General features: G+C 43.3%; 1 protein-coding gene across 4 annotated transcripts in view; it reads left to right on the forward strand.

Annotated features, from left to right (window-relative positions):
* ccdc57 (coiled-coil domain containing 57) overlaps nt 1-24307 on the forward strand; it is a 172543-nt gene that overhangs the window by 91007 nt on the left and 57229 nt on the right. For all 4 annotated transcript variants that reach the window (XM_072242385.1, XM_072242384.1, XM_072242382.1 and 1 more), the window contains exons 11-13: nt 13195-13423; nt 14367-14549; nt 15860-15960. In XM_072242385.1, coding sequence (XP_072098486.1) covers nt 13195-13423; nt 14367-14549; nt 15860-15960 — 513 coding nt within the window. The remainder of the gene's footprint in view (nt 1-13194; nt 13424-14366; nt 14550-15859; nt 15961-24307) is intronic.

A 24307-nucleotide genomic window follows, 5' to 3' on the forward strand; every position in this document is an offset into this window, starting at 1 on the left:
ATATTATGTTTTTTATTGTTGAAAGTGCACTTATATATTCACCCTGGTAATGCTAAAATAGCTGCCTGTGTCTTTAAGAGAAAACAGTGACATCATTATGCACATGCGGCTTAGAGAAAAAAAGAATTACAATGTTCTAGAAAGACAAACATCAAGAACTGGGGCTGCTTTTCCCAGAAGTACTGGTCGCATGGTGAGGAAAGATTTTTGCGAGTAAGTTATTGCCACTGGATGGCATGGTCGTGTGAGTTCCTCATTGGCCTAGTAGCATGAGCAAGGAGAGTTTGTTTCAGGGTCTAGCCATACGTGTTTGGAAGTTAAGCACGTGTGTGCCAAAAATTGTCACCACCGTATTGATTTTTATATATTTTGTTTTATTTATTTCAACACTGCATATGTAACTGGTTGACACACAATTGGGTGGACCAAAGTTAAGCTGAGATTGTATCAGCAGGAACTGTTGTTTAATATTTATTTTGTTGTTTTTATTTTGATACCCTTTTTCTGCATTAAAACATCTGGAACAGATAAAGGAATTAAAAACCGGAAAAAGTATTTGTTCTCCGGAGTGTGTATTTTTCCCAGGCTACAGAATTTGGTACCAAGACTGGGGTAATTCCAAGCCAGTTTAGAGGGTTTTTGATTTTTGTATACAGTACAATATATAATACATAATACAGTAGTGGTGAAGAACAGGACAACTGTTTCCATGAGGCAGAAGGGGAGCCTGGTGTTGCGTGGACTGTGGTTGCCTTGAGACCGAGTTGGGACATCAGGGACTGATGCCAAGGAGTAGAACTGTGACAGTGATACAGAGCAACTGCGGCCGTGAAATCATCATGTTTTCTGCAGGAGATGTGTGGCAACCCATTTTGCAGGCTTGTTGTAGAGACCTTAAGAACTTGAGCTTTCACAAGGTTACATTCAGAGGATGAACAAACTGAACCTGATTTGAATGAACAAATTAGAGACTTGCGTAGTAGGCATGAGGATCCCATGGTAATTAGATAAATGAAGCAAAAGGTCAAGGGAAAGGCACACTGCTCCATTTACAGGTGATGTTGAAAAATATGGGAGGTCTGTTGATGACTTTATATTGAAGAAGTCAAATGCGTGCTTTGTGCTAGAAATCAATCTGACCAGGATCAGTATGATTTTGTTATGTCACTGCTCAGGGGTGTAGCCCTAGAAGAAACACACATGCGCAGTGATGCTGAAGAAGACCAGGCTGATGACTTGTTCACCTATCTCAGGGAAGCACCTAGAGACAAGCATAGTGCATCGCAGCTGTTACATAGCTTCTATAATCGCAAACAGCATGACGGTGAAGACAAAAGAGAGTCTTCACATGCCCTAGCACAAGCTCTTAACTTGCTACTGAATCGTTCTGCTCATGCTGTGGCGAATAAGAGGGTGATGCTCAGAGATCAATTTATAGAGGGGATCAGAGATCCTTCTCTTAGAAAGGAGCTCCACAGCTACGCGCAAAACAATGCTGAGTCAGTGATAGAAGTGCAAGAGGAGGCTCATCTGTTTTTAGTAGAGTTCTCAGGAAATGCAAAGACTGTAAAGTATAGCAGTAGTCAGGCACAGAGCTCAACTCTTAAAGCTCAGGAATCTAAGTCTGTCACTCTAGATGATAGACTTAAAGTAGTCGCAGAGCAGGGCAAAGCCATAAGTGAGTTGACTCAAGCAGTGAAAGATCTTGCTTTACAGAGAGGTGTTGCGCACACTACAAGCATTTGACCTAAATTACAGTCAAGGTTCAGAGAGGATGGGCAACTAATATGTTTCAAGTGTCAGGTGGGAGGGCAGGTGACCAAGAATTATCCACAGAAGCGAAGTGCAAGAGACGTAGAGCCTGCATCCCCCAACCCTCAGGTTGTTGTGAGTCAGGCAATTCAGAGGAACCTCATAGACTCAGATAATATACAGCCATCCCATGACCAGTTGTTGCAGCATTCCATCAGAATATGTCCTGTTGTTGAGCTTAAGATATCAGGTGTCACTGTCCGTTGCCTGTTGGACACAGGTGGTCAAGTGAGCACCATGACTGAGCAGTTCTTTTGAGAACACTTGAATGGAGAGGATGGGAATATATCGTCCACTGCTCACTGGCTTAGGTTAACAGCGCTAACTGTCTTGATATTCCTTACCTTGGGTATCTAGAACTAGAGGTTCACGCGATGGGCATGAAGGTTCCCAATTGTGGCTTTCTAGTAGTCAGGGATCCTGTTAGCACTGAATAACCCGTCTCATGCATTGTAGGCATGAACATTATACGCTAATGTAGACAACTTGTCTACACAGAATTTGACATGACACTAGAAGGAAAGTTGGATTCTGATTGCAGAGATGTTTTGCAGAAAGTGAAGATGTGCACTACTGAAAAGAAAACGGTACTCCAAGTTTCAGGAAAAGATACTGAGCACATACCTGCTGAATCTGTAGTTACCATTGTGGCTAGGAAGGCCCCTGAAGATGCTGGTACTGACTCTAATATGTTACTTGAGCCACTTTTAACACCCCTCTACCGGGTGGTTTTGTAGTTATTCCTATGCTCATTGGCTCTTGTCATACAGTACCAGTACAGGTTTTAAACCTCTCTCACCTAGGACCTGGTTGGGTATACTGTCAAAAGTAGAGTGCATAGATAGTGGTCACCAATGTGCTGTAATATTTCAGTGGATCTCAGCTGGCATTGGGCAAGTGACGGTTGGTGTAAAGGAGAAATGCAGTAATCACAAGTTAAAGTCAATTTTAGACAAACTCGACATTGGGGATAGTGAAGAACAACAAGCTCAGCTAAGAGCTTTACTGGCTAACTACCTGGATATCTTCATAGTAGAAGGTGAAGACCTTGGGCACCCTGACAAGGTCAAGTATGAAATTCAGTTAATTAATGACGAGCCCGTTTCAAGCCATATTGTTGTGTTCCACCCAATCAGTACCATGAAGTTAAAGAGCACAGCTCAAAGTTGGTTGTGGAAGGGTGTGATTCAAGAGAGCAATAGTGCATATGACTCATCTGTAGTGTTGGTACGGAAGTCTGATGGTATCATAAGATTGTGTGTAGATTATTGGAGACTGAATCTTAAGACCAAAAAGGGAGTGTTGCTGCTCCCGTGTGTTGATGAGACTTTTGATGCTCTGGGGGTGCACAATTTTTCTCAACAACAGACCTTGTGAGTGGTTACCACCGGTCGGTGGTAGAGGAGTGTGATAAGTATAAGACTGCTTTTGTGACCTGTTTGGTCTATATGAATATCTTCACATGACATTTGGGGTCTGCAATGGGCCTGCGACTTTTCAAAGATATATACAGACAACCATGAATGACTTAGTCTTCCAGATTATGCTTGGATAATATTCGGGTGTGTTTTCAGACTTTCCAGGAACACTTAGAGAGACTGGACACGGTGCTTTAATGTCCAAGGAGACTGGTCTGAAGGTGAAATTGGAAAAACATCATTTTCTGCAGTCAGTGGTCATGTTATTAAGTATATAAAGGGTAAAAGAGAGTTGAAGGTGATATAGGACCAATAGAAAATGACACTGGAGATATTGTAATGAGAGATGTAGAGATGGCCGAGTAATTGAATGCATATTTTGCATCAGTCTTCACAGTGGAAGATATTTACACTGTACTGGACATTCAGGAGTGTCAGGGAAGTGAAGTATGTGCAGTAAAAATTACGACCGAGAAGGTGCTCAGGAAGCTTAATGGTCTGAGGGTAGATAATCTCCTGGATCTGATGGAGTGCACCCTCGGGTTCTGAAGGAAGTAGCTGGAGAGATTGTGGAGGCATTAACAATGATCTTTCAAGAATCGATAGATTCTGGCATTGTACCGGATGACTGGAGAATTGCAAATGTTACTCCACTATTTAAGAAGGGTAGGAAGCAGCAGAAAGGAAACTATAGCCTGACATCAGTGGTTGGGAAGTTGATGGAATCTATTGTTAGGGATGAGATTACGGAGTACCTGGAGACATATGACAAGATAGGCCAAAGCCAGCATGATTTCCTGAAAGAAAAATCCTGCCTGACTAACCTGCTGCAATTTTTTGAGGAAATTACAAGCAGGGTAGACAAAGGAGATGCAGTAGATGTGGTGTACTTAGATTTTCAGAAGGCCTTTGACAAGGTGCCACACAAGAGGCTGCTTAGCAACTTAAGATCCCATGGAATTACAGGGGAGTTACTAGCATGGGTGAAGCACTGGATGATCAGCAGAAAACACAGAGTGGGAATAAAGGGATCCTATTCTGGCTGGCAGCTGGTTACCAGTGGAGTTCCACAGGGGTCAGTGTTAGGACCGCTGCTTTTTATGATGTATGTCAATGATTTGGACTATGGGATTAATGGATTTGTGGCTAAATTTGCTGATGATACAAAGATAGATGGAGGAGCAGGTAGTGTTGAGGAAACAGAGAGCCTGCAGTGAGACTTACAGTTAGTTTAGGGGAATGGGCAAAGAAGTGGCAAATGAAGTACAATGTTGGAAAGTGTATGGTCATGCACTTTGGTGGAAGAAATAAACGGGCAGACTATTACTTAGATGGGGAGAGAATTCGAAATGCAGAGATGCAAAGGGACTTGAGAGACCTTGTGCAGGATACCCTATAGGTTAATCTCCAGGTGGAATCAGTGGTGAGGAAGGCAAATACAATGTTGGCATTCATTTCTAGAGGTATAGAATATAAGAGCAGGGATGTGATGTTGAGGCTCTATAAGGCACCCGTGAGACCACACTTGGAGTATTGTGTGCAGTTTCAGGCTCCTTATTTTGGAAAGGATATACTGACATTGGAGAGAGTTCAGAGAAGATTCACGAGAATGATTCCAGGAATAAAAGGTTTATCGTATGAGGAACTTCTGGTAGTTCTTGGGCTGTATTCCCTGGAGTTCAGGAGAATGAGGGGGGATCTTATAGAAACATTCCGAATGTTAAAAGGCCTGAACAGATTAGATCTGGCAAAGTTTATTTCCCATGGTAGGGGAGTCCAGGACAAGAGGACACGACTTCAGGATTGAAGGACGTCCATTTAGAACAGAGATGCAGAGAAATTACTTTAGTCAGAGGGTGGTAAACCTGTGGAATTTGTTGCCACGAGTGGCTGTGGAGGCCAAGTCACTGGGTGCATTTAAGGCAAAGATGGATAGGTCCTTGATTAGCCAGGGCATCAAAGGGTATGGGGAGAAGGCAGGGAAGTGGGGATGACTGGAGAAATTAGATCAGCCCATGATTGAATGGCAGAGCAGACTCGATGGGTTGAATGGCCTACTTCTGCTCCTATATCTTATGGTCTTATTAGGACATCAGATATCAGCCAAGGGGATAGGCACAGATCCCGAGAAGGTCTGGGCTGTTCAGCAGTGGGCAGTACGATCTATGGTCAAAGACTTAAGATCATTTGTCGGCTTTTGTACATAGAACATAGAATAGTACAGCACATGACAGGCCCTTCGGCCCACAATGTTGTGCCGACCCTCAAACCCTGCCTCCCATATAACCCTCCACCTTAAATTCCTCCATATACCTGTCTAGTAGTCTCTTAAACTTCACTAGTGTACCTGCCTCCACCACTGACTCAGGCAGTGCATTCCACGCACCAACCACTCTCTGAGTAAAAAACCTTCCTCTAATATCCCCCTTGAACTTCCCACCCCTTACCTTAAAGCCATGTCCTCTTATAATGAGCAGTGGTGCCCTGGGGAAGAGGCGCTGGCTATCCACTCTATCTATTCCTCTTATTATCTTGTACACCTCTATCATGTCTCCTCTCATCCTCCTTCTCTCCAAAGAGTAAAGCCCTAGCTCCCTTAATCTCTAATCATAATGCATACTTTCTAAACCAGGCAGCATCCTGGTAAATCTCCTCTGTACCCTTTCCAATGCTTCCACATCCTTCCTATAGTGAGACGACCAGAACTGGACACTACTCCAAGTGTGGCCTAACCAGAGTTTTATAGAGCTGCATCATTACATCGCGACTCTTAAACTCTATCCCTCGACTTATGAAAGCTTTCTTAACTACCCTATCTACCTGTGAGGCAACTTTCAGGGATCTGTGGACATGTACCCCCAGATCCCTCTGCTCCTCCACACTACCAAGTATCCTGCCGTTTACTTTGTACTCTGCCTTGGAGTTTGTCCTTCCAAAGTGTACCACCTCACACTTCTCCGGGTTGAACTCCATCTGCCACTTCTCAGCCCACTTCTGCATCCTATCAATTTCTCTCTGCAATCTTCGACAATCCTCTACACTATCTACAACACCACCAACCTTTGTGTTGTCTGCAAACTTGCCAACCCACCCTTCTACCCCCACATCCCGGTCGTTAATAAAAATCACGAAAAGTAGAGGTCCCAGAACAGATCCTTGTGGGACACCACTAGTCACAATCCTCCAATCTGAATGTATTCCCTCCACCACGACCCTCTGCCTTCTGCAGGCAAGCCATTTCTGAATCCACCTGGCCAAACTTCCCTGGATCCCATGCTTTCTGAATAAGCCTACCATGTGGAACCTTGTCAAGTGTCTTACTAAAATCCATATAGATCACATCCACTGCACTATGCTCATCTATATGCCTGATCACCTCCTCAAAGAACTCTATCAGGCTTGTTAGGCATGATCTGCCCTTCACAAAGCCATGCTGACTGTCCCTGATCAGACCATGATTCTCTAAATGCCCATAGAGCCTATCTCTAAGAATCTTTTCCAACAGCTTTCCCATCACAGACGTAAGGCTCACTGGTCTATAATTACCTAGACTATCCCTACTACCTTTTTTGAACAAGGGGACAACATTCACCTCCCTCCAATCCTCCGGTACCATTCCTGTGGACAACGAGGACATAAAGATCCTAGCCAGAGGCTCAGCCATCTCCTCCCTCGCCTCATGGAGCAGCCTGGGGAATATTCCGTCAGGCCCCGGGGACTTATCTGTCCTAATGTATTTTAACAACTCCAACACCTCCTCTCCCTTAATATCAACATGCTCCAGAACATCAACCTCACTCATATTGTCTTCACCATCATCAAGTTCCCTCTCATTGGTGAATACCGAAGAGAAGTATTCATTGAGGACCTCGCTCACTTTCACAGCCTCCAGGCACATCTTCCTACCTTTATCTCTAATCGGTCCTACCTTCACTCCTGTCATCCTTTTGTTCTTCACATAATTGAAGAATGCCTTGGGGTTTTCCTTTACCCTACTCGCCAAGGCCTTCTCATGCCCCCTTCTTGCTCTTCTCAGCCCCTTCTTAAGCTCCTTTCTTGCTTCCCTATATTCCTCAATAGACCCATCTGATCCTTGCTTCCTAAACCTCATGTATGCTGCCTTCTTCCACCTGACTAGATTTTCCAGCTCACTTGTCACCCATGGTTCCTTCACCCTACCATTCTTTATCTTCCTCACCGGGACAAGTTTATCCCTAACATCCTGCAAGAGATCTCTAAACATCGACCACATGTCCATAGTACATTTCCCTGCAAAAACATCATCCCAATTCACACCCGCAAGTTCTAGCCTTATAGCCTCATAATTTGCCCTTTCCCAATTAAAAATTTTCCTGTCCTCTCTGATTCTGTCCTTTTCCATGATAATGCTAAAGGCCAGGGAGCGGTGGTCACTGTCCCCCAGATGCTCACCCACTGAGAGATCTGTGACCTGACCTGGTTCATTACCAAGTACTAGATCTAGTATGGCATTCCCCCAGTCGGCCTGTCCACATACTGTAACAGGAATCCATCCTGGACACACTTAACAAACTCTGCCCCATCTAAACCCTTGGAACTAATCAGGTGCCAATCAATATTAGGGAAGTTAAAGACACCCATGATAACAACCCTGTTATTTTTGCACCTTTCCAAAATCTGCCTCCCAATCTGCTCCTCTGTATCTCTGCTGCTACCAGGGGGTCTATAGAATACCCCCAGTAGAGTAACTGCTCCCTTCCTGTTCCTGACTTCCACCCATACTGACTCAAAAGAGGATCCTGCTACATTACCACCTTTCTGTTGCTGTACTAGTATCCCTGACCAGTAATGCCACCCCTCCTCCCCTTTTTCCTCCCTCCTATCCCTTTTAAAGCACTGAGATCCAGGAATATTGAGAATCCATTCCTGCCCTGGTACCAGTTATATAGATGGTTCATTCAGGGATTCTCAAAGATTGCAGGTCCACTGCATGATGTAGTGAATTTGTGTCTTAATGCAGGGAGTCCTAGTAAAACAAACCAGCGGTTAAAAGAGTCTTGGACAGAAGAATATCAAACTGCCCTTGACTTGCTCGAAGGGAAACTGACTAGTTCACCCATCCTTGGCTTTGCTGATTTCACACAACCTTTCGAGGTGAAGACTGATGCAAGCAGTCATGGACCAGGAGCTGTTCAATACCAGCAACAGTCAGAGGCAAAGAGGTTATTGCATATGCAAGCCAACGATTGAGAAATGCTGAAAAGAACGATAGGAATGATAGCAGCATGAAATTAGAGCTGCTTGCTCTTGTGGGCTATAGTGGAGAAGTTTCATGGTTACTTAACAGGTTCCAAATTCACCATAATTACTGACAGTAATCCGTTATCCCACTTGAAAACTGCCAAGTTGGGAGCAATTGAGCAGAGATGGATCTCACAGCTGACCTTGATGTTCAGTATCGTCCAGGTCGGAGCAATACCGTGGCTGATGCACTCCCTAGACAGCCACTTGCAGGGGAGCCTGAACCTATCTCAGAGGATGCTGAGTTTGATGGGTCTGTGGCGATCTGTAGTCTGATTAATTGTGGCATTGCTTTTGACCCCTCACTGGTTACAGATGGTTTTAAAAGCTGTAACGTTAAGCAAATTCGAGCTCTTGAAGCTGGTACTAGTGATGTAAGTGATCTGATGCAAGGAAACACCCCAACCTTCCCAGGTTATTCTACTGGGGACTTGCACACTTTTCAGCAGCAAGACCCTGAGTTAAGTGTCTTCAGAAACTTATGGAACAGAAAAAGAAAGCTGAATGGCAAGGAACGTAGAGCTCTGCTTAAATCTATTTTGTCCCCGTGAAAGCACTGGACAGTATCAGGGAGCATAAGGCGTTACTGTATTGCGTGGTTGAGGATGAGAAGCATGAGGAGTGTTATCAGCTTCTGCTACCTACCAGTTTGAGGAATAAAGTGTTATGGTATGTACATGACTCTAGGCTATCAAGGCATAGAGCATACTCTGCACTTGTTGAAAAGCAGATGTTTCTGGATGGGCACGCAAAAGGATGTGGCACAGTGGATCAAAAGATGCCGCACCCTAAGATCCTTCCCCCCATGAAATCACTTCTTGCTTCTGGGCCGCTCGAAGTTGTTGCTGTGGATTTTACTGTGCTTGAGCCAGCAAACGATGACCAGGAGTATGTCTTAGTCGTCACAGACGTTTTTACAAGATTCACCTGAGCATTCCCAACTTGAGATCAAAAGGCAGACACCACAGCAAAGGCGCTCTTAAGGGAATGGTTTATGAAGTATGGTGTCCTCAGAGAGAGGTTGCATTCTGACCAGGGCTGTAATGTCGAAAACGAGGTCATCGCTGAGCTCTGCAAACTCTACGGGGTAAAGAAAAGCTGTATTATACCCCATCATCCTACTGGCGACGCTCAGTGCGAGCACTTCAATAGGACGATTCATAATTTGTTGAGAAAAGAAATGCAGGTGGCTAGAGCATCTACCCAAGTTAGTGTACGCGTATAATGTGACACCTCACACAACCACTGGATATTCCCCTTATTACCTACTGTTTGGTGATGACCTGCACTTGCTAGTGGATGCTCTGCTGAAGCAAGAACAGTCTATGGACAGGAAATATGACTGGTTAGCCAGTCACCAGAAACGACTGAGTGACACTCATACCTGAGCATAAGAATACTCTGAACAGAAGGCTACAGAACACATTACCTGACAGGAGGATAAAATTCATTGTCTTAAGATTGACGTAAATGCATTGGTTTACCTCAGGAACAGGCCATTCAACGGTAATAAATTCAGGATGCTTGGAAATCAATGGTCTACATGGTGGTACAGATACTAGACAACACATACATGGTGGAACCTTTGGAGGGAAGGCCTATCAAGAGGGTGAACAGGGTAGACGTCAGGCCCTGTGAAAACCTTCCCACCGCAACTCCTCAAAGGAGACTGCAAACTCCTGTAATTCAGGTTAGCCCTCCCCTGAAACATGAATGAGATTCTGAGGATTCAGAGAATAGTGTGATACTGTTAGAAGATGTGTTAGAGCTGGGTGTACAGAATCTTGCCCTCAGCCTTGACACTGTATCTTCTGGAACTGAGACTGTAGGGCCTGCGACTGCTGATACAGGGTTAGATGTCCTCCTGTTGCAGCACCCCACAGGAGTAAAAGAGTAAATGCTTGCACAGCACTCTAACCTACATCACGAGGCAACGTCAGTCCTAGATGTGGCCTCCATAAGTCCTGCAGCAGTGTCACAGATACTGGCCAGACTAAATTCAGTTCTCTTCAGAGAAGCAGTGAAAGAGCAATTGAAGACACTTACCAGTATGCAGGGGAGAAATGTAACTAGGTGACCATTGAATTTTTTTTATTGTTAGAAGTGCACTTATGTATTCACCCTGGTAATGGTAATATAGCTGCCTGTGCCTTTAAGAGAAAATGGTGATGACATTATGCACATGTGGAGTAGGAAAAAGAGTTATAATATTCTAGAAAGATGAACATCAAGTACTGGGAGCTGCATTTTTGCAGGAGTACTGTTCGTATGGAGAGGAAAGATATTTGCGAGTAAGGTATGGTGTGGTCTTGCGAGTTCCTTATCGGCCTAGTATTGTGGGTGAGGAGAATTAATTTCAGGGTCTAGCCTATATGTGCAACACACACTAAATGCTGCAGTAACTCAGCAGGCCAGGCATCATCAATGGAAAAGTGTACAGTTGAAGGGTCTCAGCCCCAACTGTCGACGGTACTGTTTTCCATAGATGCTGCCTGGCCTGCTGAGTTCCTCCAGCATTTTGTGTGTCTTGCTTGAATTTCTAGCATCTGCAGATTTTCTCTTGTTTCTAGCCTATATGTGTTTGGAAGTTAAGCACACGTGTGCCAAAAATTGCCACATTAGTTTTGTATATTTAGTTTTATTTATTTTCATACTGCATACATAACTAGTTGACACACGTGTGAGAACCGAAATGAAGCTGAGGTTGCCACAGTAGGAGCTGTTTTTTAAAATTTATTTTGTTGTTTTTATTTTGATACCTCTTTCTGCATTAAAGCATCTAAAACAGAAAAAGGAATTAAAGACCCGAAAAAGTATTTGTTGGCCTGAGTGTGTATTTTTCCCAGGCTACAAAATAAAAATAGTTCAAAATGTCTTGGAGTTATCCCAAAGCCCAATGAAAGACTGATGAATTGTTTTCTATAAAAAACATGGCCTGAGTTTGGCCTCCTCTACTGCAGCGATGAGACCAAACTCAGGTTGGAGGAGTAACACTTCATATTCCACCTAGGTAGCCTCCAACTTGATGGCATGAACATCAATTTCTCTTAACTTCCAATAATTACTCCTCCCTCCCTCCATTCTAGTTACACTCTCACCCCTTTTCTTCTCCTCGCCTACCCATCACCTTCCTCTGGTTCTTCTCCTCCTTCCCTTTTTTTAATGGTCCACTGAACTTTCCTATAAAAAATTCCTTCCTCTTCATTCCTTTATCTCTTCCACCAATCACCTTCCAGCTTCCTACTTCATCTCTCCCCCCCCCACCCACCTTCGCTCTCACCTTGTTTTACCTATGATCTGTTGGCTTGTATGCCTTCCCCTCCCACACCTTCTGCCCCCTTCCTTCCCAGTACTGATGAAGAGTCTCAGCCCAAAGTTTCGACTGTTCATTCCCTTCCGAAGATGCTGCCTGGCCAGCTGAGTTCCTCCAGCACTTTGTGTGTGTTGCTCACGATTTTTTGCATTTGTAGAATCTCTTGTATTTAAAGTTTTTTTAAAATTGTCAGTGCTTCCAGTAATATTTTAATTGTGAAGTGATTTTATTTCATTTATATGAAAATTATTATTTTTAATTATTCTATGTTTCTGAGTGTCAATACATTCAAAATCACTGTTAAACATTTAGTTTTGACACATGGTAAAGTTGGAGATGTAACTTTGTCACAAAAAGAAGTTTTACCATAGGTGTTACATAGATGGGCCATTTTTCTGGTCCATCTACACTGTATGTCTCAATTACATTTAATGAGATTTGGCACCATGTGGGCCTCGCCTGTTGGTTCCAGTTCATCTTGGTGAGAAAGATCACTTTTCAAGTTGCAGACAAGGTCAGCACAAAATGTCACTGTAGTTCAGTGGCAAAGGCAGGAGTGCACTGCAGTCAGCAAAACCTGGGCCATTAGTGATATCCCAAACTACTCATTCATAGTCTCGTGCTGGCCATCAAGCAATTACAGAGCAGGGTTGACCTTTAAAAGGAAGAAATGTAGTATACAAGGAGGAATAAGGTTAACATGAGCATTGCTCAATGATAAAATATTACACTTTTTCTGTATTATTGTGTCTTTTAATTCTTTGGTCATTCTTTCATGAAGTCTCTTTTTATCCTGTCTCTTTTAGCATTGTTATTGCCTATTTTTCTTTCCAACTTTAAAAAGATTTCAAATGGGCTTAAGTGCTTATCTGTCATATCATTTTATATCATTCACAACTATGGCAAGCTGTGCTGGACTGCTTCTTAAAAAGATGTCACAGAATACTTCAGAATTTGCTGGCATTCTTCGTGAAACTCAGAAAATGTAGCAGCTGTTCGTAGACAACTGTAACTTTAACACCACTTTGAGGCTATGTTTCTTTGTATATGCATTTGATTTATTAATTTAATTACATAGGGTTTGGCCTGCAATTTTTACAAAAGAAATGCATTCCTAGAAAACTTTTCATAAGCAAATTTTCATAAATAGCAAAGGCTGGACCATGTGCATTATGTGCATTTTGCTACAGTGTACTCCTATGGACAAAGAGTGGCACACCATTGGTTGATAATGAAAAATAGTTTAGTGAATTGAAGACTCCAAAGATGCATTGGGATTGTAGCAAAACCTTGTAAATTGAATGTGCGTTAGTCAAGGAATTAATATATATTATCTAAATGTGTAATCATATTTTGATTTCATCCCCTCAGCCTGCAAAACCTATGAAAGGAGATATGGGTGATGCCGAATTCCCTTCAGATATTATACAGAACCTGCAACAGCAGAATATAAACCTGAGAACAGTTATCACCCAAATGAGGAAAGAAATGGAAATCCTGAGCGAGCAAATTCTGGCCAATCAATCCACGGGCAAATTATTTGATGACACAGGACCACTCAAGAGCCCCCAAGGATCGTCTAAAGACATTCTTGCCCTAGGTAGTTAAGCATTACTTTCAGTTTTTTTCATGCAATCTGATAAAGAAAAGAAAGCTCTTTAAATTAAATTAACATACAACCGAATGTTAAGTACACATATTGATTCTTAGCCTGATTTTAGTTAAATGGTCTTAACCAGACTGGCAGTCCTGTATGTTTCTTGGAGCTCCTGAGAGCAAGGAATGAAACACCAGCCAATTGACTTCGTATTTGGCTTGTTCTAATTTGGGAAATTCATTGAATTATTCTTCCTCTGCATAGATCAGGTATTGAATATAGGGCTTTTACAACACATTGAGAACCATTATCTGGATCTGAGGGTCTTGTTTTGCTCAAAAACAATATATATGCAAAATGAAAACCCAAACTGGTAGAAGTACTCAGGTCAAGCAAATCAGTACTCTGAAAAAAAAATCAGTGACTGAAAACATTAGCTCTGCTCCTCTTCCCAGCTGCTTCCTGATTTTCTGAATATCATTAGTATTTTTTGTGGTTCCACTAATTTCCACAAAGTGATACAATGTTATTTTGAAAGAAAAACTACTATGTACTTCAAAGGTCCAAAGGTTCATTTATTATCAAAGTATGTATGCAGTATAAAACTCTGAGATTATTCTTCTCCAGATAGCCACAAAATGAAGAAAAACAATGGAGGTCAGTTTAGAAAGAAACAGCAAACCCATCTCCTGCACAAAAAAGAACGGCAACATGACCATCAACCCCACACCACCCCCACCGAAACCCCCTCCCTGCAGAAAGCACAACAAGAACATTGGTCTCCAAATCCCCCTCACCCCGCACAGAAAACTAACAACTCAACAAGAGCATCGACCCCCAAATCCTCCTCCCCCTACACAAAAAAATAAAGAATGGGTGTAAACACAGAATATGAAAACCATAAGCCTGCAAAAATGTCCACACTAAAATGAGTGTTTTATTCCAGAATATACTAAATCTTTGGAAGATGAAGTTCATGAACTTAAACAGAAGTGCAGGAAGTTGGAAGAACAGCTGGAGGACATGTCAAAAGATTCAAGCAAAATCAAGATTCAACCTTCAGGCTTTCCAGTGACTGCAGATAATGCTTATCTCCAGAATCACACACGGACCTTGAATGAGACTATAGGTGAGAATGCTGTAATAAAGGAAAAATGGGTCCTTTTGGAAAATTGGGGATAAAATTTCATCTGAGTTCAACTCGAAAAACATGCAAAGATATCAATCATCATCTTGGCACCTTTCATTCCATTGAAGTTAGTGGAATCATATATTCAGAGACATGTGCAAACAGTGCCCATATCCCCATTAATATCCAAAGTTAAATTACTTGACCATTAGGTCATAGATGGGCTAGTTCTCCAAATTTCAAAAATGACAAAGACCCTCTGTTCTGACGATATATGTATGCATTTTCAGATTGCCTCAATAAGTTTATTCGTACATTTTTAAAGTAAACCACTGTGAAGATAGCACACCACAATGTATTATGATGCTGTTAATCAATTGCCTGAAATAGTTTTCACCATTATTACCTGTATTATTTTTATTCCCATTCTTTGCCCTTCATATATTTAAAACACATTCTTATAAAATGGGATTTATTCTTGTTTTGAAAACTAAAATTAATGTCTTAATTTCAGACAACATAGAACATAGAATAGTACAGCACAGTACAGGCCCTTCAGCCCCCAATGTTGTGCCAACCCTCAAACCCTGCCTCCCATATAACCCCCCACCTTAAATTCCTCCATATGCCTGTCTAGTAGTTTCTTAAATTTCACTAGTGTATCTGCCTTCACCACTGACTCAGGCAGTGCATTCCATGCACCAGCCACTCTCTGAGTAAAAAACCTTCCTCTAATATCCCCCTTGAACTTCCCTCCCCTTACCTTAAAGCCATGCCCTCTTGTATTGAGCAGTGGTGCCCTGGGGAAGAGGCGCTGGCTATCCACTCTATCTATTCCTCTTAATATCTTGTATACCTCTATCATGTCTCCTCTCATCCTCCTTCTCTCCAAAGAGTAAAGCCCTAGCTCCCTTAATCTCTGATGATAATCGATACTCTCTAAACCAGGCAGCATCCTAGTAAACCTCTGTACCCTTTCCAATGCTTCCACGTCCTTCCTATTGTGAGGTGACCAGAACTGGACACAGTACTCCCAAGTGTGGCCTAACCAGAGTTTTATAGAGCTGCATCATTACCTCGCGACTCTTAAAACACTATCCCTCGACTTATGAAAACTAACACCCCATAAGCTTTCTTAACTACCCTATCTACCTGTGAGGCAACTTTCAAGAATATGTAGACATGTACCCCCAGACCCCTCTGCTCCTCCACACCGCCAAGTATCCTGCCAAGTATCCAAGTATGTCAGACAAAACTATTTCTTCCAAAATTGCAATCCTTTCATCTTTCGCTTCTTTTCCTTATTGTAGCTGGTCTTCGCGCTGAAAAGATCTCAACAGCTGCTACTGCCAAGAAGTATGAAGCCAGGATTGTGCATTTAGATTCTCTGGTAACACAGCTCACACAACAGGTGAAATTCTTTGGAAAATGTCATATTTCATATGAATCTATGTCCAAGTATATTCAGAGCTCCTTCTATCTGCTAGGCCATAGTTTCAAAATTACTAGCAATCCTGAATAGTAATAGTAAGAAGAAATAAATGCCTGAATTAATATAGCTTTGTTCACAATTAGCTCAAAGTACTTTACAATCAGTGAGTCATCCTTTTGAAGAGTAAGCACACAGAAAATTGAAAGAATTATAAGGAATTAGTCTTCTAGTGTCACGAAGATAGTTAAATAGAAATTATAACGTGGTATACCATTATGCATTTACTTACTCTTCACATAAAAAAACAATTTTAAGGGTATTTTATGGCAAGAATGTTCTTAGATGTCTGGAGTTCTCATTAAGTCATGATTTCAGGGATTCATCTTTGAATCTGAAAAAATTATCATCAAGACCTGTGTGGATTAGTGTGTGCTTTCAAAAACATACCAGGCATATTGTACGCAAACCAAAAGCCATGGATGAGCCAAGATATTCATAGTCTGCTGAGGGTTAGATCTACTGCATTTAAGACTGGTGACCAAAACTATAAAGGCATCCGAGTACGACCTATCGTAGGCAATTTTTAGAGCATAAAGACAATTCCATAACATCGTAAGATAAAGCAGCAGAATTAGGCTGCTTGGTCCTGCGAGTTTGCTCCGCCAATTAATTCTGACTAATTCAGCCCCAACATCCTGCCTTCCCCTCATATCCCTTCATGCACTAAAAATGCACAGATCTATCAACCCCTGCCTTAAAAATACATAAAGACTTCTTCTCCACAGCTGTCTGTGGCAACAAATTCCATGGATTCCCCACTCTCTGCATAAAGAAATTCCTCCTCATCCCCATTCTAAAATGACACCCCTCTATTCTGAGGCTGTGTCCTCTAGTCTTAGAATCTCCCACTATAGGAAGTATCTTCTCCATATCCACTCTATCCCACTCTATCAAGGCCTTTAGCATTCGATAGCTTTTATGCACCTGGTGTTTCACAGGAGTTGGTGTTGGGGCGCTTCTTTTTATGCTGTATATCAATAATTTAGATGACAGAATAGATGGCTATGTTGCCAAGTTTGCAGATGATACAAAGATTGGTGGAGGGGCAGGTAGTGTTGAGGAAACAGATAGGCTGCAGAAGGATTTAGACAGACTAGGGAATGGGCAAGAGAGTGGCAAATGAATTACAATGTTAGAAAATGCATGGTCATGCACTTTGGTAGTAGAAATAAACGTGGGGACCATTTTCTAAACGGAGAGAAAATCCAGGAATACGAGATGCAGAGCGACTTGAGAGTCCTTGTGCAGCGCACCCTAAAGATTAATTTACAGTTTGAGTTGGTGGTGAGGAAGGCAAATGCAATGTGAGCATTCATTTCAAGAGGTTTAGAATACAAGAACAGGGATGTGACGCTGAGGTTTTATAAGGCACTAGTGTGGCCTCACCTTGAGTGTTGTGAACAGTTTTGGGCTCTTCATCTAAGAAAAGATGTGCTGACATTGGAGAGGGTTCAGAGGAGGTTCAGAAGGATGATTCCGGGAATGAAAGGATTATCATATGAGGAATGTTTGATAGCTCTGGGTATGTACTCACTGGAATTTAGAAGGATGGTGGGGGCGGAATCTTATTGAATCCTTTCAAATGTTGAAAAGCCTAGAGAGAGAGAAGGTGTGGAAAGGATGTTTCCTATGGTGGGGGAGTCTAGGAAAAAAGGGTACAGCCTCAGGATAGAGGGGCATCCAGTTAAAACAGAGATGCGGAGAAATTTCTTTAGCCAGAGGGTGGTGAATTTATGGAAGTTATTACCATAGGCAGCTGTGGAGACCAGGTCATTGGGTATATTTCAGGCAGAGCTTGATTGGTTCTTGATTGGGCACGGCAGCAAAGGTTACGGGGAGTGGGGCTGAGGAGGGGAAAAAAGTATCAGCCACGTTTGAATGGTGGAGCAGCCTCAATGTGCTAAATGGCCTAATTCTGCTTGTCTGTCTTTTGGTCTTATGGTTTTACTCAGGTCACCCCTCATTCTTCTGAATTCTAGTGGATGAAGGCCCAGACCCATCAAACATTTATCATATGACAAGCCGTTCAATCCTGGAATCATTTTTGTGACCCTCCTTTGAACCCTCTGCAGTTCCAGAATGTCCCTTCTAAGATAAGGCACCCAAAACTGCTCTCAATACTCCAAGATAGACATAACCAGTCCTTTATAAAGTCTCAACATTACATCCTTGCTTTTGTATTCTAGTCCGCATGAAATGAATACTAACACTGCATTTGCCTTCCTCACCACAGACCCAACCTGCAAATTAACCTTTAGGGAATCCTGCACAAGGACTCTCAAGTCCCTTTGTGCCTCAGATTTTCTCTCCATTTAGAAAATAATCAATCTTTTCATTTCTACCCGTGCATGACCATACACTTCCCAACACTGTATTCCATCTGCCACTTCTTTCCCCATTCTCCTAATCTATCTAAGTCCTTCTGTAGCCTCTCTGCTTCCTCAAAACTACCTGCCCCTTCACATATTTTTGCATCATCTGCAAGCTTTGCAACAAAGCTATCAATTCCATCACCCAAATCATTGACATATAGCGTAAAAAGAATCGGTCCCAACACAGATCCCTGTGAAGTACTACTAGTCACCAGCAGCCACCAAAAAAATGCTCCCTTTATTCCCGTTCTTTGCCTCCTGTGAATCAGCCACTGATTTATCCATGCTAGATTCTTTCCTGTAATACCATGGGCTTGTAGCTTGTTAAGCAGCCTCGCGTGTGGCATCTTGTCAAAGGCCTTCTGAAAATCCAAGTACACAATGTCAACCGATTCTTCTCTGTCTATCCTCCTTGTTACTTCTTCAAAGGTGTAGTCATGGGCACCCGTATGGGTCCCAGCTATGCCTGCCTTTTTGTTCGCTTTGTGGAACAGTCCATGTTCCAAATCTATACTGGTATCCGTCCCCCACTTTTCCTTTGCTACATCGACGACTGCATTAGCGCTGCTTCCTACACGCATGCTGAGCTCATTGACTTCATTAACTTTGCCTCCAACTTTCACCCTGCCCTCAAATTTACCTGGTCCATTTCCGACACCTCCCTCCCCTTTCTTGATCTTTCTGTCTCTATCTCTGGAGACAGCTTTTCTACTGATGTCTACTATAAGCCTACAGACTCTCACAGCTACCTCGACTATTCCTCTTCCCACCCTGTCTCTTGCAAAAAAGCCATCCCCTTCTCGCAATTCCTCCGTCTCCGCTGCATCTGCTCTCAGGATGAGGCTTTTCATTCCAGGACGAAGGAGATGTCTTCCTTTTTTAAAGAAAGGGGCTTCCCTTCCTCCGCCATCAACTCTGCTCTCAAACGCATCTCTCCCATTTCACGCACATCTGCTCTCACCCCATCCTCCCACCACCCCACTAGGGATCGGGTCCCCCTTGTCCTCACATACCACCCCACCAGCCTCCGGTCCAACATATAATTCTCCGTAACTTCCGCCACCTCCAACGGGATCCCACCACCAAGCACATCTTTCCCTCAACCCCTCTTTCTGCTTTCCACAGGGATTGCTCCCTACGTGACTCCCTTGCCCATTCGTCGCCCCCCCCCCATCCTTTGCCACCGATCTCCCTCCCGGCACTTATCCTTGTAAACAGAACAAGTGCTGCACCTGCCCTTACACTTCCTCCTTCACCACCATTCAGTGCCCCAGACAGTCCTTCCAGGTGAGGTGACACTTCACCTGTGAGTCGGCTGGTGTGATATACTGCTCCCAGTGTGGCCTTCTATATATTGGTGAGACCCGATGCAGACTGGCAGACCATTTTGCTGAACACCTACGCTCTGTCTGCCAGAGAAAGCAGGATCTCCCAGTGGCCATACATTTTAATTCCACGTCCCACTCCCATTCTGATATGTCTATCCATGGCCTCCTCTACTGTCAAGATGAAGCCACACTCAGGTTGGTGGAACAACACCTAATATTCTGTCTGGATAGCCTCCAACCTGATGGCATGAACATTGACTTATCTAAATTCCGTTAATGCCCCTCCTCCCCTTCACACCTCATCCCTTATTTATTTATTTATTCCCCTCCCCTTCCCTCTCTCTTTTCTCTCTCTATCCCTCTCACAATAACTCCTTCCCTTCTCTCCATCTTCCTCTGGTGCTCCCCTCCCCCTTTCTTTCTCCCTAGGCCTCCGGTCCCATGATCCTCTCCTTTCTCCAGCCTTGTATCCCTTTTGCCAATCAACTTTCCAGCTCTTAGCTTCATCCCTCCCCCTCCTGTATTCTCCTATCATTTTGGACCTCCCCCTCCCCCTCCCCCTTTCAAATCTCTCACTATCTCTATCTCTTCTTTCAATTAGTCCTGACGAAGGGTCTCGGCCCGAAACATCAACTGTACCTCTTCCTATAGACGCTGCCTGTCCTGCTGCGTTCCGCCAGCATTTTGTGTGTGTTGCCTATTTTATAATGTGCTTCCAAGTATCCCAAAACAGCCTTGTAAACAATTGACTCCAACATCTTCCCAACCACTGAGGTCAGACTAATTGGCCTATGAATTCCTTTCTTCTGCTTCTCTCTCTTCTTGAAGAGTGGAGTTACATTGCAATTCTTCAGTCTTCAGGAACCGTTCCAGAATCTAGTGATTCTTGAAAGATCATTACTAATGCTTCCAGAATCTCTTCAGCCACCTGTTTCAGTACCCTGGGGTGTACACCATCTGGTCCAGGTGACTTATGTACCTTCAGGCCTTTCAGTTTCCCAATAAAATCCTCCCTAATAATGGTAACTTCACATACTTCATGACCCCTGACACCTGGAACTTCCACCATACTGCTCGTGTCTTCCACAGTGACGAGTGATGCAAAATACTTATTCAGTTCTTCCACCATTTCCTTGTCCCCAGTTATTACCTCTCCAGCATTGTTTATCTGTGGTCTGATAGCCATTTTTGCCTCTCTTCTACACTTTATGTATCTGCAGAAACTTCTAGTATCCTCTTTAATGTTATTGGTAGCTTACTTTCATATTTCATCTTTACCTTCTTAATGACTTTTTAGTTGTCTTCTGTTGGTTTTTAAAAGTTTCCTAATCCTCTAATATCCCCACTAATTTTTGCTGTAATATCTGTCCTCTCTTTGGCTTTTATGTTGGCTTTGACTTGTCTTGTTAGCCATGGTTGTGTCATCTTGCCTTTAGAATACTTCTTCCACTTTGGGATGTACACGTCCTGTGCCTTCCGAATTGCTTCCAGATATTCCAACTATTGTTGTTCTGCCATTATCCCTGCTAGAGTTCTTCTCCAATCAATTCTGGCCAACTCCTCTCTGAAGCCTCTGTAATTCCCTTTACTCCACTGTAATACTGATACATCTGACTTTAGCTTCTCCTTCGCAAATTTCAAGGTGAATTTTATCATATTATGATCACTTTCCCCTAAGGGTTCTTTTACCTTAGGTTCGTTAATCAATTTCGATTCATTGCTCAATACCCAATCCAGACCAGCTGATCACCTAGTGGGCTCAACCACGAGCTGCTTCAAAAAGCCAAGTTGTGGGCATTCTACAAATTCCCCCTCTTGGAATCCAACACAACCTGATTTTCCCAATTTACCTGCATATTGAAATTCCCCCATGACTATTGTAACATTGCCGTTTTGGCATGCATTTTTGATCTCCCATTGCAACCTTTAGACCAGTGGTCCCCAACCACCAGGCCGCAAAGTATGTGCTACCGGGCCGCGAGGAAACGATATGATTTGGCGATATGAAATGATATGACTCAGCTGCACCTTTCCTCATTCCTTGTCACGCCCACTGTTGGAACTTGAACGTACGCGAGGTCATTACCCACGCATTACCCATGTCAGCACGAGAAGAAGATCAACTCCTCGAGCTTGCAAATGACGATGGGCTGAAAAGTATGTTTGACATAACATCTCTGCCGGCAATCTGGATCAAAGTCAAGGCTGAATATCCTGAGATAGCCACAAAAGTAATGAAAACGTTGCTTCCAATTCCGACATCATATCTCTGCAAAGTGGGCTTTTCTGCAATGAATGCAACGAAAACTAAATTGCAGAATAGACTGGACACAAGGAACCCACTTCGAGTATCGCTGTCTCCCATCACCCCTCGATAGGACCATCTTGTTGCAGGGAATCAAGCCCAGGGCTCCCACTGATTAAGCGATATTGGTGTGTTGAAATGATTTTATATGTTCATACGGGGAAAATATGCGCTGTGTGTTTAATATTAAATTCGTTAGTTAAACCCTTTTAGAAACGAAATTGAGTGTATTAGCCACTTATAAGTGACTTAGTTGACTTACGACCTATATTCCAGTTGTGATTAACAACACCCCCCCCCACACCCCCACCGGTCAACCGGTCTGCAAGAATATTGTCAATATTAAACCGGTCCACGCTACAAAAAAGGTTGGGGACCCCTTCTTTAGACCATATACTTACTACTATTTGGGGGTCTCTATATAACTTCTATCACAGTCCTTAGCTTGGAGTCTCACTACACATTGCCTCTGTTTGTAAACCAACTACCTGATCTTCAGCAATCTTGCTCCGGTTCCCATCCCCCTGCCAAATTAGTTTATTCCCTGCCAACCAACTCTAGCCAATCTGCCCACAAGGATATTGGATCCTCTCGGGTTCAGGTGTAACCTGCCCCTTTTGTACAAGTAATACCTTCCCCAGAAGAGATCCCAATGATCCATAAATCTAAACCCCCTGCCCCCGGAACCAGCTCCTCAGCCTTGCATTCACCTGCCAAATCATTCTACTTTTACCCTCACTGGCACGTGGCACAGGCAGCAATCCAGAGATTACTACCCTGTGGGTCCTTTTTCTCAGCTTTCTACCTAGATCCCTAAAATCTCTCTTCAGGACCTCCTCACTGGTGCCAATATGTACCAAGACTTCTGGCTGCTCACCCTCGCCCTTAAGAATGCCTTGGACCCGATTTGAGACATCCCTGCTCCTGGCACCAGGAAGACAACATACCATCTGGGTATCTCTATCGTGCCCACAGAACCTTGTCTCTGTTCCTCTGACTAAGGAATCCCCTATTAACACTGCTGATCTCTTCACCACTCTGGTCTTCTGAGCCGCAGCACCAGACTCAGTGCCAGAGACCCGGTCAGTGTAGCTCCCCCGCAGTAGGCTGTCCACCTCAATAGTATCTAAAGTTGTGTAATTATTATTGAGGAGAATGACCACAGGTGTACTCTGCACTGGCTGTGCATTTCCCCTCCCTCACCTGACAGTCACCCAGCTACCTGTCTTTTGCAATCTCTGGGTGACTACCTTCCTGTAACTCCTGCCTATCACCTCCTCATTCTCCCATGTGAGTCAAAGGTCTTCGAGCTGCATCTCCAGTTCCTTAATACATTCTCTCAGGAGCTGCAGCTTGGTGCACCTGGTGCAGATGTGTTTATCTGGGAGACTGGAGGTCTCCCAGACTTCCAACATCCCACACAGAGTACAAAACACAGCCTCTGGAGCCATTCTCACCAAACTACTATGTCCCAACACATGAGGAATGAACAAACAAGAACAGAGAGAGAGTAACTTACGAGATACTTTACCTCACCTGAACCTGATCTCCCTAAGCCTGATGAGCCAAAGCCACTCTAAAGACTGGCACACTCACAAGAATGACTACTCCGCTTGCACTTGAGTTTTTGTTTAATTGGTCCTTTCTAATGAATCCCTCTTGCTGATTGTTCGCTCCTTAACTCAGAGAAAATGCTGCAGAATCTCGATAGCCCTCCTGATTAAAAGGTACGCAGCCCTCACATTGATTATCCAACTCAGAGTATACTGCCTCCAAGCTCTGCTTTTTAAATCTTGAGTGCCCTCCTGATTAAAAGGTAGCTCTTTTTACACAGCTATCATGTTGATTGTCCAACTCAGAGAAAAATCTTTTTAAAAGCTTTTTAAATCTTGAACACAGACCTGACTGAAAAGTAGCTCTTTTTACACGCTGCTTCTTGCTGATTGGTCGCAATCAGCAAGAGGCAGTGATTGTGATTGAGGTTAGCAACAGAATCTGATTCACGTCAACTCTCACAAAGTTTGTAGGTCATTACTTCCAACAAAGCGCAACCTGACAACATGAGTGGCTGTGATGCTTCACTCCAGATGAGCTCAACATCTTTTATGCACGCTTTGAAAGGGAGAATAAAACTATATGTGTGTGCGAGTCCCTGCAGCATTTGGTGACCCTGTGATCTCTGTCTCAGAGGCCAATGTCAGAGCATCTTTCAAGAGAGTGTACCCTCATAAAACCTGTGCCAATGAACTAGCAGGATGTTC

The sequence above is a fragment of the Mobula birostris genome, chromosome 24 (genome assembly GCF_030028105.1).
Source record: "Mobula birostris isolate sMobBir1 chromosome 24, sMobBir1.hap1, whole genome shotgun sequence".
Lineage (NCBI taxonomy): Eukaryota > Metazoa > Chordata > Chondrichthyes > Myliobatiformes > Myliobatidae > Mobula > Mobula birostris.